General features: G+C 42.2%; 1 protein-coding gene across 1 annotated transcript in view; it reads right to left on the bottom strand.

Moving 5' to 3' along the window:
- mcf2la (mcf.2 cell line derived transforming sequence-like a) overlaps positions 1-15,659 on the bottom strand; it is a 93,387-nt gene that overhangs the window by 6,293 nt on the left and 71,435 nt on the right. The window contains exons 13-28 of the mRNA XM_079811711.1: positions 14,951-15,003; positions 14,705-14,784; positions 14,546-14,612; positions 14,023-14,138; positions 13,866-13,935; positions 13,688-13,780; positions 13,121-13,213; positions 12,901-13,026; positions 12,578-12,799; positions 11,533-11,625; positions 11,364-11,442; positions 10,598-10,645; positions 10,342-10,515; positions 9,577-9,669; positions 7,117-7,194; positions 6,737-6,811 (exon numbers count right to left, since the gene is read on the bottom strand). Coding sequence (XP_079667837.1) covers positions 6,737-6,811; positions 7,117-7,194; positions 9,577-9,669; positions 10,342-10,515; positions 10,598-10,645; positions 11,364-11,442; positions 11,533-11,625; positions 12,578-12,799; positions 12,901-13,026; positions 13,121-13,213; positions 13,688-13,780; positions 13,866-13,935; positions 14,023-14,138; positions 14,546-14,612; positions 14,705-14,784; positions 14,951-15,003 — 1,560 coding nt within the window. The remainder of the gene's footprint in view (positions 1-6,736; positions 6,812-7,116; positions 7,195-9,576; positions 9,670-10,341; positions 10,516-10,597; positions 10,646-11,363; positions 11,443-11,532; positions 11,626-12,577; positions 12,800-12,900; positions 13,027-13,120; positions 13,214-13,687; positions 13,781-13,865; positions 13,936-14,022; positions 14,139-14,545; positions 14,613-14,704; positions 14,785-14,950; positions 15,004-15,659) is intronic.

Raw genomic sequence — 15,659 nt, 5'->3', positions numbered from 1 at the left:
GCTATCAGCTGTTTGTGTTTTATGTTCAGATTATGACTGTGAAGAAGGCATATGACACATTCGCAAATCATTCAAAGCATGTTTATGGAGAGATACATAAACATTTCTAGATATGAATCAGTGGATAATCATGGATCCCGGAAGAGTGTTTGGTAGAAACGGATCTGTGGTCTTCAGAATCGTAAAAGTGAATCCAGAACTAGCACCGCAAACCAGCAGACAGGAACCCAAACCAGACACTCATGCAGCTTAAACTCAAGTGTTTCCACACAAAGGGAAGTGCAAGTTGAGATTTTTGCTCAAACTGACATCTTTTGGTTTATAAATGTAAATTATCGTAAATTGACAGTAAAAACACAGTACTTAAAGGAATCAACCAGAAATATAAATGTATCATATCATTTATCATTTACTAACCCTCATGTCGTTCCAAACCTGTTTGGCTTTTTGTTTTGTGGAACACAAACTTATCTTTTTCCATGCAATTAAAACAAATGGAAACTTTGAAAAAAGCCAAAAGAAAACAAAAGAGTTCCCTTTCGAAAGGGAACTCGCGCTGCGTCAGCTTGACGCTACGGGGAACGCCTCCAGCGTGACTGGTGCCTGAAATCACAATGAAAAAACTTCAATCCTATTGACCGGCGACAGCCTATGATGTCATCAAGGTGCGACCAGGAAGTATATAAGGGCGCCTTGCCAGCATGACAGTATCTCTTCGTCTTCAGGGACTGTTTTGCCTGTCTTCACGTGAAACGTCTACAAGAAGGATAACAATGAAGTGTGCTGAGAACGCCACTTCTGCAGGTGTGTTTTGAATGTGTATCTTGCCATTTGGATACACACACACTTTGCGTTTACTGTCTGGGAGAAGAGCATGCATGAGAGGTTTGCGAACCTCTTGTGAAAGTATTTGTGAGCGTTGTCCTCTGGAAACGCTCCGCTCTCGGTGGGACCTCTTCTCGAGGGGAGAGGGTTCAGCATCTGGGAAAGACCACGCTCAAGCTGAGGCTGAGCGGCGTCTGAAATGCGCTTCCCAGATGGATCTGGCTCGTCGCTTGGAGACAGTTATGGTTCTTGAGGACGATCCAGATCGCGAGAGGCTCGAGCAGAGGATGGGTGAGTCAGTTAAAGATGCTGAAGCTTTTCAAACCATCCTGTCCCATGTACGGGGAGTTGCTGGAAGTCATGGAACGCGCTGCGGGTAGACTGCAGCTGCCTTGCGGCGCGTGAGGAGAAAGGCTGAGCGTCCAAACAGTTCGGACGATCGGTTTCTCTCCGCCCATGACCTCCCAACTCCTGGGAGTCTTCCATTCTTTCCAGATCTCCATCAGCAGATCTCGAGGGAATGGAAGAAACCATACTCAGCCCCACATCTGTCGACATCGGCGAGCTAGATGTCGCTGATGTCGAGGGACTGCCTGGCTGGGTATGTGTCGATGCCGCCCGTGGACGAGATGTTATGTTTATCTCGCCTCTGGGCGGCCGGCGACACTGTGGCTCCCACCCTGCCGGTCTAAACGCCTGAATGGCAGGGCGTACATGTCAGTGGGTCACGCTGCGGCGGCTTTGCACACCACAGCTGTGTTGCAGGCTTACCAGGCAGACCTGCTGAGGGACCTCGATCAGGGGGAGGGACCCCCTGAGGCGGTAGTCGAGTCGCGCTGGACCGCGGTTTTCGCTCTCCGGGCCACCGTACAGATAGCGCCGATGGCGGCAACGGTGGCCACGGAGAGACATCTGTGGTTTAGCCGTTTGGACATCGGGGAGAAAGAAGTCCTTTCTCCTGGATGCCCCGGTTTTTGCAGTCCGAACCTTTTCGACACCTCCGTAGAGGCGGTGGTGGGAAGGTTCGGAGAGGCTGGAGATGGGAACAGCAAGCCAGCGTCACCTCTCGAGCGCCCCGCCGCGGAGGATTGGGGCGCAGGGGAGGCGGGACACCCGCAACAGGAGGAGGAAGGAAGCCGGGGCTGGTAACCGGAACCAGCGCAGGCAGCGGACTCCGCCCTCGAGGACGCGGAGATGAACGCTGCCTTTTTCCCTTCCTCTGGTTTTCCCCCCGGGCGCTTTTACATCAGGCCGGTGGCCTATGATGAGCAGAAAATGTAAGATTCTGCCGGCTCGCCTGGCTAGTTTGGTGAAAGCGCCCCCCTCAGGATGGCGGGCGGATACTAGCTCGATGGCTGGGTTGAAGCACCGCGAGGAGTGATTGGTAAGTCCCCCTCTATGAGGGCGAAACATTTTCAAAACTATGTTTTTCAGGACTTTTTGACCGTCGCTCCCCTGAGGGGTTGCTTGGGGAAATTTTGGATCATCGAGGGATTTCGCAGGGCCTGCAGCTCCCCGTGAGTAAGCTAAGAACGATCTTCTTTGCAACATTATGTGGTTGTCTGTGAATGCCTCACTTTTGCTAGTAGAGTCTTGCTGCCTCTCCGTGTTATTTTTCCCACTATGTGGGTGTTTAATTTGCGCTCTTGCCCAAGGGCTTGTAGTGTAGAGGGCTAGCTGTGTTTTCCTAGCGTAAAAGTGGGAAGTAGCTGAAGACCGGGTACGCGCTAATGCGCGAGCTGTAGTAAGATCTGCGCCCAGCTCTGCGGGGCTTTGGGAAAAGGGGTTTCGGGGCCTCAGTGTGTTATATTAGAGGTAATAATATTTCTTTCCCGAGCCCTGAGTAGATCTAGTGCGGTATGCCGCACCACTTGGCCTAGGCTTTGTCAAGGATGGGGGCGTTCCCTTTTAATGAAGGTTGTTCGCCCCTGGCCTGTCCTTTGATATGAGAACATGGCGTGGTTTATGCATCCTTGTTTCAGCCTCCTCTTGTTACAGAGTCGTCCGGCCAAGGCCCGCCCCCTTCTCTGCGTTCTGGGGTTACGAGTAACGCAGTCGGGGTGTTGCAGCAGACAGCGACTTTGCCAGTGGTCGTGGGGCGGAGTGAAGCGTCTTTCGCTGGTTTTGCGATCAGACTTTATCTGCCGTTTCCGCCTTTCAGAGCTTGGTGGCCGCCATCTTTTGGCGGCCCCCGGCCTCTTCCTGGAGGATGTTCGGCCGGTGGGTTCTATATTTTCTAAAAGAAAAGGTATTGTTTCACCCTTGCTCTATGTCTCTGCTCCACCTCCTTTAGGGCTCGGGTTGAACTGAACATCGGATAAACCTCTGTGAAGGTTCTGGTCGGATGCTCCCCTGAGGCCCGAGCATTACCAATGGCTGACGCCCTCGCACTTATGGTTGGCCGCATGGAAAGTAAGACAGCCGCCCTGAGGCAGGTGACGTAAGTTGTACTCCCCTCGCTTTAGAGGGTCTTTGTTTAAGCACTTTCGCTGAGTACACTGCTGTTGGCAATGTGATTAGGTCCATGTTTGTAGGCGCTGCCCGAGAGACTGCGCCGTCCTAGGGGCCCTAGGACACGGCGATGCAAGTTGTCCCTAGCTGCCTCTGGGATGGAGCCAGCCCCAGGTGCGGGCATAGGAGCCAGCTGGTTGTTAGTAGCCAGCTTCGGCAGTCTGGGCAGTTGGACTTCAGAACAGGTAGTAGGCATCAACCGGCCTCCCTGCAAGGAAGTCTCGACGCCGTGGCCCACGAGTGGGCCCTGGAGGCTCTTCTCCACTGGTGTTGACGTCAGCAGTAACCTCGTCAGCTACTCTCCTTGGGGATGAGTTCCCAGGTGTGAACTGGATTTCCAGGCTTTGTCAGCAGCAGACAGCTGCCGCCAGCCCAGGCGCAGCAGCCAGCCTTCTTAAGGCCGCCCTGAGGGGTAGGCTCCCGGTTTGGTTTACCTTTACTCAGATGGTAGGCCCGATTGGCCTCCCTGAGGGCCTGCTGTGGTCAGCAGGCGCTGCCTGGTCTCCCCCGAGGGGGCACGACTGGCATTGAGTCCCTCGATGGCTGGTATAAGCTGCTAATAGGCGCTGTATGGCTAGCACGAGTGCTAGTAGGTAGTAGGCCTCAACCGGCCTCCCCTAATGCAGCCGCTGGGGCGGTGACCATGAGTAGCACATTCTGGCTTGGGCGGCTCGCTCTGCTATCAGGTGGAGGCATTGCGCCTCCCTGAAATCGTTCCCCGGTCCCCAGGTTTGGTAACGGATCGTAGCACGGGATGCTATCAGGCAAAGCTGCACGGGGCTTCCCTGTGGGATTCGCTTGGAGTAGTAGGCCCCACGTGGCCTCCTCTGAGGGCACGCTCCTGTCTCGTGGTCTCTGGATAGGTCCAGTCACTGAGCAGAGGGCTGTGATGGAGAAATGCCCGGCATTGTTGCAGGTGGTAGGCCCGTTAGGCCTCCCTGATGATGCGAGTCCCTATCTTCCCTGCTACCTCGAGGGCTAGCACGACTGCGATCAGGTTTCAGGCCCGTTTGGCCTTCCTGAGGGCGAGCTCCGCTGTTGGACACGCGAGCAGTCGGCAAGGGTTACCAGGTGGAGGCTCCTCTCGGCCTCCACAGGGAACGAGTTCCCCTGGCGGGAACGCACAACTGGCTTTACGCTGACAGCTAGTGGTCACCCGCTATCAGGCGCCGGTCTCTGGCCGTTCGCGAGACCTGGAGGCGGTGTTCTTACCCTAGCACGACGAAACTTACTGCTGCTATGCGGTCCCCACGGGAGGGGACTTTCATAGTTTGCCTACTGCATGGTTACCTACCAGGCAGGCTTATGAGCTCCTCTCGAATGAGGGTCTACTATGAGCTTACGGCCGCTTGGCGCTGGTTAAGGGTTGTAGGCCCCTCGGGGCCTCCCTGGCATAATCAGCCTGTAAGGCCTGTGGCCTCCTAAGCACGTTTTAAAGTAGGTGCTTGGTAGATCCGAGGATCGAGCGGCTAAACTCCCCTCGCTAGCAAGGGTTATATAGCACTTCGCTGAGAGCTGCTCTCCGGGATAACCCGTCTCTGAGATCTGGCTAGTGGATGTCACTGCCTTTTTTGCAGCACCCTAGCGGGATGCCTCTTCGGAGGCAAGTACCAGAGGCTCTGTACTGTACAGACAGGGTTGACCGTATTACGTGTCCCACATTAGTCTGGGTCACCTGGTCAGGTCTCCCTGGTGGCATTCGGTGAGAACCTCCCGAATAGTGACTGGCATAGGGTTCCCTCGTAGTTCCCTTGCCACGTTCCCTTAAAGGAACCCCTTCTAAGTCGAATGGGCTGGTTCCAGGCCTTCGAGCAGGGCCTGGGAAGGACCTCATGTGTGTGAAGGTTCCTTCTTGGGCGATAGCTTGGGCTATGACCGTAGGGAGCGCTGTCACTGACAGCCTAATGTGACCAGAAGGGGAGTGGTTCAGGCATCTCAGTAGAATTTGCTTGTCTTGACAGTTGTCACTGCCAGTGGGCATGCACTCCCGTCGGCATGGCGGCGTTGGTATATCGTTCCCCGTAGCGTCAAGCTGACGCAGCGCGAGTTCCCTTTCGAAAGGGAACGTCTCAGGTTACGAATGTAACCATTGTTCCCTGAGAACAGGGAACGAGACGCTGCGTCGCTGTGCCATGCCGCAGGGCCTGCCTGCCGAAAACAGTCCCTTCAGACGATTAGATACTGTCATGCTGGCAAGGCGCCCTTATATACTTCCTGGTCGCACCTTGATGACATCATAGGCTGTCGCCGGTCAATAGGATTGAAGTTTTTTCATTGTGATTTCATGCACCAGTCACGCTGGAGGCGTTCCCCGTAGCGTCAAGCTGACGCAGCGTCTCGTTCCCTGTTCTCAGGGAACAATGGTTACATTCGTAACCTGAGACGTTTTCAAACTTCAAAAGGTGGGCAAAAGTATAATATACTGTATGTATATGCCAAAAATCTTCTGAAATCATACACAGAAAAAAGGTGTCAACATCATACCAGCTTGTCACTGGGTCAGTACCCTTAAAAGGGCATCTTTGTACCTTTTTTTTAACCACAAAAAGGTTCTTAGTAGTACCTTAAAGTACATATTTGTACTCTAGGTACTCCTAAACACCTTTTAGGAGTAAAAAAGGTACAAATTCGACACCCTTTTTCTCTGTGTGTATGACCGTTTTGCATGAGGAACAGGTCAAACTTTTTTTTCACTGAATATCTTCATGAGAAATACTGTAGTTATCAGTTGAATTTGTGAATGAATCATTCTTTTAAGTTAGATCTTTTCAATAAAGTGATTGATTGTCTGAATGATTCATTCGTGAAATTCACTGTATCAAAGATCTGATTGCAATGATTCTCAAGTTAAAATCTCACCGGAGGGAAAGATTGTCAGTGAATAACAACCACTTATATAATACTTTTATGGTGCGTATGCTTTGTTTTTGAAGCTTGAACCCTTTGGTCCTCATTCAATGTAAATGCATGGAAAACAGCAACCAGTAAATGTGAAACATTTCTTCTTTTGTGTTCCACAGAAGCAAGAACGGCATACAGGTTTGAAATGACATAAGTGAATAATGATGATAATTCAATTTCAGTGGATTCATTTAAAAATAGAAAAAAGAAGAAGAGAGAAATAGGAAGAGATGATCAGATCATTTCTCTCTCTCCTGTTAACAATATAAACTGGGCTGGATTCACATTCTCCCACTGTAAGAGCATTTTAGATTTACAATAGTCATTTATTGAGCAGTTATGTCAGAGAGATGCCATTTAGCACTGTGATTTATCCTTCAAACCACCAATTACAGTGCAATAATATCATACCCTGTGGTTAGTGTTTGCCAGTCTGTTTGAAAGTGTGAGAGAGCAATAAAGACGATAAAGTTCATTCCCACACCAGGCATCTAGTTACCTCTCCTTTTAGTCTGCAACAGACTAGAAGTGCTCATCCATCTCACTCGGGTAAGAGAGATGTGGGGACCTGCGTCTAAGGGAGAGGCAGCCGATAAGATTTCAAAGACTCCATTACCAACTACGACAGATCGCTTTTGTTGGTGGGGTATACAGCACTAAAGTCAGTTTGTTTGGATACGTTTAACACCTGATATAGAAGCGGTTTAGTTTTTTATTACGTCAGGCTGATGTATGGAAGATGGTGAAACCTAATATATGAAGGTGAAATAAAATGTGGAAACCACATAATATGATTAAATAAATGCTTGGGAGCACAGAACACTGGTCATGGCTGATGTTGGAGGAGGGAATGCTGGGAGTTTTTATGGGACAGTGTACCTCTGAAGCCAAACGGTGTAGGATCACTCTTAATCTCATGTCTTTTAGTTTTGTGATCAGGACTAGGGGGGGATGATCCTGGCAGCCAAAGCAAGGAGCGAGAAAGTAGAAAGAAAAGGATAAGAGGACAAATAATCAGGAAAGAAGAAAGAGAAAGTCTATAACAGGGTTAAAGGAAAGATTCTTACATATTATAAAGAAAAATCTGGCAGTTCTACAGGGTGAAAGCCTCTAAAGTAGCACGCACGCTAAAGTCTTACTCTGTGCCCTAACCATTTGTGATGTGATAAAACAACATCTGATAAAAAATGCTTTTGTTTTGTGCTGTCACAGTGAACCCGGGGAAATTGAATCTGTCCAAAATCCCACTCCCATAACCATATATAAAATAAACTTAAATAAAGAAATAAAATTCATAACATTTTTAGTTTCAATGTGGACAAATTCTTATAAATAAATGAATACATTTTTTAAAAATCGCAAAGAATTTTAGGTTTCAGTGTGGACAAATTCTTGTTCCTGGAAATAAAGTTGTGTCACGTATGGTTGAGGCCCTTCCACAGTATTAATAAAGTAGTATAAATAAAATAAAAAATAAAATAAAAAATAAAATAAAATATTGTTGTGGGCAAATTCTTGTTCCTGGAAATAAAGTTGTGTCACGTATGGTTGAGGCCCTTCCACAGTATTAATAAAGTAGTATAAATAAAATAAAAAATAAAATATAAAATAAAATAAAATAAAATAAAATAAAATAAAATAAAATAAAATAAAATAAAATAAAATAAAATAAAATAAAATAAAATAAAATAAAATAAAATAATATAAAATATAAAATAAAATATTGTTGTGGGCAAATTCTTGTTCCTGGAAAAAAAGTTGTGTCACGTATGGTTGAGGCCCTTCCACAGTATTAATAAAGTAGTATAAATAAAATAAAAAATAAAATATAAAATAAAATAAAATAAAATAAAATAAAATAAAATAAAATAAAATAAAATAAAATAAAATAAAATATAAAATATAAAATAAAATATTGTTGTGGGCAAATTCTTGTTCCTGGAAAAAAAGTTGTGTCACGTATGGTTGAGGCCCTTCCACAGTATTAATAAAGTAGTATTAATAAAATAAAATAAAATAAAATAAAATAAAATAAATAAAATAAAATAAAATAAAATAAAATAAAATAAAATAAAATAAAATAAAATAAAATAAAATAAAATAAAATAAAATAAAATAAAATAAAATAAAATAAAATAAAATAAATAATAAAATAAAATAAAATAAAATAAAATAAAATAAAATAAAATAAAATAAAATAAAATAAAATAAAATAAAATAAAATAAAATAAAATATTTTTGTGGGCAAATTTTTGTTTCTGGAAATTACGTTGTATCCCGTCAAGTTTAGGCCCTACCAGTCAACCGCGGGAAATGTAACTGGTCTAAAAAAATAAAATGGTTTTGTTGTGGACAAATTCTTGTTCCTGGAAGTAAGTTGTCACACCTGGTTAAGGCACAGTAAATAGCATTTAAGTAATGATTGTTCTAAACTCTAATGTAACCAAGCTTGAACTATGATGTTAAACTGCTGCTAATCTAGACTTCCTGCTCTACACTACAGTCTAGAGCAGGGGTTTTCAAACTTTATGCTCCCAAATACGATGAATCTTTTATGAGGGACCCCCATCCTAAATTCCATCTATTTTTATGATTAAATAAATTGTGATGTTATAAACACAAAATATTGTTTCCAAACTTAATAAATTGACTATACTTAATGTTGGATGTATAAACCCGAAGAAGAACATTTTTCAACTAAAAATTATTTGTATAAGCAACTTTCACAATAAATGTATGTAAGCAGTGTATGTACTGCATTAAGAATACTGCCTTACAACCCCAGTGAGCGAGATAAAGGGGACTCACTAGAAAGATACAAAGCAAAGATATACAATTCTGGAAAGAAGCCTATGTATACGGCAAGAAAGGAGAGAAACATTTAGATATGAAACAGAATATTCGGTAGACTTTATCCATTTTTGCTTTGTCTTTTTATTCTCTGAAATTTTCTGGGGACCCCCTTAGGACCTTCTGAAGGACCCCAGTTTGAAAACCCCTGGTCTAGTGTATCCTGAGACTGCGGTGTACCTGAAGGGCAGAGAGTCACCATTGGTAGTGTGAGGCTTTTGCCACCAGAGGCTGCCATCAGCTCTGCAGTGAGGTTCAAGCCAAATCTTAGTACTTACTCCAGGTTAAATAGTTTCCATTTATACAATGTCACTAAACTATTGTTTTCAATTGTATCGTAGTTAAAACAATACATTTTTACTAAGAAATTTCCGCTAAACATGCTTTTATCATAATGATTTTTAGAAATGTTTTCATCAATATGCAAAATCACCCTGCTGTAAATGTATTGCCCATGACCATGTAAAGTTGTGAGCCCTCCTGCTGTACCTTTTTGACTCTTGAGGTTACTGAAGCCCTGCAGTGTAAAACGTTTTTTAGCCACTGCAGCTCTCTCAGTGTTGGGACTGGTGACAGTCTCGTCTATTCTCCACAGAGATAGAGAGAAAGAAAGAGGAGGGGGAAATAATAAAGGCTGTTACAGGTTTAGTCAGAAAAAAAAAACTAGGATAAAAGAAACACAAGAGGTCACAAAGAAATTCATCACAGAAATGCACAGTCTAAGCAGCAAGAGGAAAGACAGCAGCATTCTGAATTGTGGGACAGATTTAGGGAAACATTAGTCCGGGGTTGGTTTCACTGATACATTGACTGACTGATTTCAAATATGTCCAGTATAATATCAGACAGACGACCTCTGAAAAAGCGTACACACAGACACTGCTACTTCCTTACAGTATGCGAAAAACAGTACGCAGGTCCGAATTCATAATATTCATAAAAAAAACAGTCGGCGAAAAGTTCCCGGATGACCTACTACTTCCGGCAAGATTTGGCCACTTTATCCCATGAGGCCACGGGAAAGGATTTGTGAATTTCAGTGAAGCGATGCAACTGATGCTGGTAGGTCACGTGACAGTAACAACATAACGGATGTAGTAGATCCAGATTACATTCATACCATACAGAGCGTTTTTATTTTTTAATGGTCGCGGAGTAAATTATACATTCAAATGTAGTACCTACTCAGACAGTACGCAATTTCAGATGCAGTGAGGGTGTTTATGTTGTGCATGTCTAGAAAGGCTGACTGACCTTTGACCTTGTCATTATTTTTGAGTAAGGCAGCCGTACTGGGATCTGCTGTTGTGGGTTCGGTTTTCTTCTCTTCTCCCTTCTTGAGGCTCTTTGGGTTGGTCTTGAAGGGGCTCAGGGTTAGGCTGCTGCTGGTGGGAGTTAACTGATCTGAGCCCTTCTGCTGCCTCGCCTCTGTAATACATCACAAACATTATTAGATCACTACAAACAATGAAGCTGATAACGTGAAGTGTGTCATTTCTATTTACTCTACCTTTCGAAATGTTGGGGTTGGTGTGATGTTCTCTTATGCTCACCAAAGCTGCATTTATTTGACCAAAAATACAGTAAAAACAGTCAAATTGTGAAATATTATTTCAATTTAAATACATTTGAACATGTAATTCATTCCTGTGATGCAAAGCTGAATTTTCAGCATCTTCAGTGTCACATGATCCTTCAGAAATCATTCTAAGATGCTGATTTGATGCTCAAGAAACATTTCTGATTATTATCAACAGTTGTGCTGCTTAATATTTTTCAGGATTCGTTGATGAATAGAAAGTTCAAAAGAACAGCATTTATTTCAAATGGAAATCTTTGTAACATTAAAATGGTCTTTACTGTCACTTTTGATCAATTTGATGTGTCCTTGCTAAATAATAAAAAGAAAGAGTAAAGGTCTGTTCACACCAAGAACGATAGCGTTAAAGATAACTATAAAGATAAATATATTAGCGTCCACAATATTGTTCTGTTTATTCTAAGCGTGTACTTGTCTGCCGCTGTAAATGCTAGAGGTCGTTACAGCAGGATGGATTCTGATTAGCTGTCAATGTTTTTATCGTTCATCACCAGAAAAAAAAACATTCTGAAAGTGATTCCAGCGTTTCTCTGTGCCGTTATTGTTATAGCTGTGGTGTGAACTCTGCTATTCTTTAATATTGAGAATATTTTTAGGACTATATATATCTTATCGTTATCTATATAGTTATCGTCCTTGGTGTGAACGGGCCCCAAAGGGATTGTGTGTCTCTCACCTCTGCAGGCCTTTAGTTGCCCAGTTAGAACCTTCCGGATCTCGTTCACCCATGCTGTTTTGATTTCTGGTGTTGGCGCCTGAAAATAAACAATGAAATGACCAGAAAGGTGAGTGACAGGATAAATAAACATAAATAGACAAATATTTTTACAAGGACAATGTTTTACCTGTACGATATACACTTCCTCTCGAGAATTACACCAGATCTCAAACTTTTTGTGGTCTCCTTTTGCATTTTCAGTAATCCCTACAGCACTCATCTATCAGAGGACAAGACATGAACATAATCAGTCTCATATGATATTTCTTGTAAATGCGTCTCTTCATCAACCTTTATTTATACAATACAAAACACAAATTAAACATGCAGATTTCATGAGAATTTCTCCTTTTTCTGGGTTAGATTGCACAAAAAATTATAAATCTTCCCTGCTTTTGATAACAAAGAAAGGACTGTTTTGACCCTTTCATTTACCAGCCCACATCTTTAAAGGGTTAGATCATCCAAAAATGAAAATGTCCCCATGATTTACTCACCCTCAAGTCATTCTAGGTGTATATGACATTCTTCTTCGGACGAATACAATCGGAGTTATATTAAAAAAATGTCGTGGCTCTTCCAAGCTTTATAATGGCAGTCCAAAAAAGTGTATCCATTCATTATAAAAGTGCTCCACACGGCTCCGGGGGGTTAATAAATGCCTTCTGAAGCGAATCGATGGGTTTTTGTAAGAAAAATATGCATATTTAACACATTATAAAGTAAAATATCTAGCTTCCGGCGGACTGCCTTCTGTATTCAATTTACAGAAAAAGTGTAACTGACGCGACGATGATGTCGGACAAACCTAAAAAGGCGTAATTGGTGCGACGATGACGTTGGACGTAGCGTAAGCATTTTGAACTGCGAGAGGTGCTACACTTCGTAAGTTGAATACCGAAGGCGGTGGGATACACATTTTTGGTCTTCAAATTTTGGGCTGCCATTATAAAGCTTGGACATTTCTGTATTCGTCTGAAAGAAAAATGTCATATACACCTAGGATGGCTTGACGGTGAGTAAATCATGGGGTCATTTTCATTTTTTCATTAAATATTCCTTTAACCACTCCGCCACATCGTCCGATGCTCATTTCCATGTCAGAGAAATAATAAATGAAAATGAGCTACTTTAATATTCTGTCTTGCACTGCTTTGACATTCAGGACTTACGTTGAGTGAGTGTTTGAAGCTGTATGACGGGGCTTTCTCATAACCTTCTCCGTTCTCCTCTCGTTTCTTACAGAAGAGCAGATATTTCTCATGCAGGAACAGGTGTCTCTGCATGGGCTTAAAGCGCGCCAGGTCTTTCACCTTCGCGTGACCCTTCTTATGCTCCGTCCACACGCTGAACGACCCCTGCATCATCAAGCGGCCCAGATCACTGAGGTTGCCCTGGAAAAACATGTCAGGGGTCAACAACGACTCCAAAGGTGACTTACATTATTGATAACCTTTTTCATTCAATCTGCACATTAAATAAACTGCGTCCTTACTTCATATCCAGTGATGGCAATAAGGTGCATAGAGTCATTCACAGCTTTCAGGATGCCCAGAATAGATGAGAGCGCCTCCTGCAGGTCCTCCTCACCATCGCAGCCTTTACTGTACTTCAACAGTTCCTGATATAAACACACATGAACACAGAGGTTACATCAGGCAGAGGTGCAAATATATGAATTATATATCTGCACATGTACTCTGGGTCTAGTTTACCTTCAGTAAAAGCTGGTATTTGGTTATTCTCTGCACAGGCTTGAGCAGGTACGAGTCCAAACCAAGCTTATGCTCCAGTTTCTTTTGACACTCCTGAAAATAGAATACAATTTTTTTTTTGTTCTTTACTATGAATATAGTTTATGATGATATTATATAATAATAGTATATATATATATATATATATATATATATATATATATATATATATATATATATATATATATATATATATATATATATATATATATATATATATATATATATTCAGCTTTATTTCACAGGAATATAGAAAATATATTAAAACAGTAAACAGTTATTTTAAATTGTAATAATTTTTCACAATATTACTGTCTTTACTGTATTTTTGATCAAATAAATGTAGCCTTGGTCAGCATAAGAGACGTCAAAATTCAATTTCTGAACAGCAGTGTATATCAGGTCCTATATATTGTATTCCTAATATATCTATGATAGTCTATAATATAACCCTTTGCATTATAGAGATAAATATGTGCTTATAATGTGGCTTAACAGTGTGTGTAGTTTCTTGTAATGTAAGATGACCTGGAAGAAAGCGCAGTCAGAGCACTGTCTCCACAGAGACTCGGAGCGAGGCTTGTTCTGACAGTACTTCTCGTATATCTGCAGATCCGTCATCTAACAAAGCAAGAAAAAGACATTTGAATAATCTATTTAAAAATGTAATAAATCAGAACAGCACAAGATGTAACATCAGACTTACTCTCTCCAAAAAACACCGGCCTACAAGCTCAGGATAGTCTGTGTACGTCTCCAGTTCTCGGAGAAAAGTCCTATAATATATAGAGAATGAGAGGCACTTTAGCTTTATAACACCACACAAGCGGCAGCTAAATCTGAGACAGAGACGGTTCACTCACTTCTTGTGGAACTGGTATATCTCAGGCATGTTGCCAAAGAGGATGTCCTTCTTGTGAAGCAGCGTGTTGGGGATGAGATGAGCCATGGCTGGATTGTCCATTTCTGCTGCATAACCCTAAACATAAATTCATTTGTCAAGTCAAATGTAATATCACTTATTAAAGTCACCATGAAATCAAAACGAACATTTCTTTTTTTTCATGGAATATTGCAGGGTTTATTATAAATGATTTATCCGTGCACATACTTTTTTAAAATTCATGTGCCCTTGTGATCTTTATTCAAAATTACTTCCCCTCCCTCTTGCAGCTACATCTCTTCTCTAATGACATGTTTACTGGTGTGAGGGTGGGACAACCTGTGACCCTACATTTTTCCTCGTTCAAGAAGCCGTTTTACTTTTAATATACACATGTCGCAATAGGAAAGAAAAGACGATTGCAACTTCTGTTTCATGCTGACTTTAAAACATACACACAATTGATCGGAGCTCTAGTAGTGAAAGGTGTCAGTGTAACTCACCTCCAGCACACACAGCAGCTCCTCCACATACGCTCTCTCCGTCTCCAACAGCTCGTTCATCACATGCCTGTAGTGGACGGACATTCAACAGATAATCAGTAAATTAAGAAATGACACACAATTATAGCTTACTTTCTTTTTAAGTCGCCCCTGACTGACCGTCTAAGCACAGCAAAGTTCTCCTCTTCATCAGAGACAGATGTGTGTCTGCTACCTTCATTCTGTAAGTGCATATCTCCCTGTAAATACAAACAACCATGCATCAATTTCTATGTAACACACATACAGTGTCTTGAAAATGTGTTCAAAACAATTCTATTAAAAATCACAAACAAAATTTGGTTCAGTGGAATATTTTTTAGCTCAATGTTCAAAATTCACTCAAACTAGAGATGAGATACCTACTTTTTTGCAGTTTCCATTGATGATATCACCCTCTATAGTCTTCTCCCTATGAGCTGGGGTAAAAACACATGCATTAAAAATATAATATATATTCTTTTGTGTGTGTGTGTGTGTGTGTGTGTGTGTGTGATCCCTGCAGTTTTCTATTATGAACACTAGATGGCAGTAGAGTAAAATAGGTAACAGTATATGTGTGTGTGTTCTTGTATATATGGTTTATACAGACATAAGTGTATAATAACATGGTAATTACAATGTAAACATGGTTTATGAGGACACTTTCTGTGTCCTTGTAAACCAAATGGCTTAAAAAACCCTACTAAACTAAAGAATGTAAATAAAATGTGTGTGATGGGTGGGTTTAGGGGTAGGGTTAGTGTAAGGGGATAGAATATACAGTTTGAACAGTATAAAAACCATTATGCCTATGGAGTCCCTGTAAATCCCATATTTAAGTGTCTGTGTGCGTGTGTATGTGTGTGGAGGGGGTTATGGGACGACATTGAGAGGACACAAAGACTTTGACACTGCGGAGGAGAGAAGCCACTGCTACACTGCTCTGTAAAAAACTGCAGTATTAACATTGACCTCTGCATAAAATGCACTACTCATGTAATATTAATTAAAGTTTATTAAAAGTAAATTGAATGAATACAGCCAGCTAAATATTTTAGATATTTAATTCTTTTAGATATCTAAGCTGTTCAGA

This window comes from Gobio gobio, assembly GCF_949357685.1.
Source record: "Gobio gobio genome assembly, chromosome: 3".
NCBI lineage: Eukaryota > Metazoa > Chordata > Actinopteri > Cypriniformes > Gobionidae > Gobio > Gobio gobio.
Note: the sequence above shows the minus strand (reverse complement) of the source record. Positions and strands in the feature narration are given on the sequence as shown.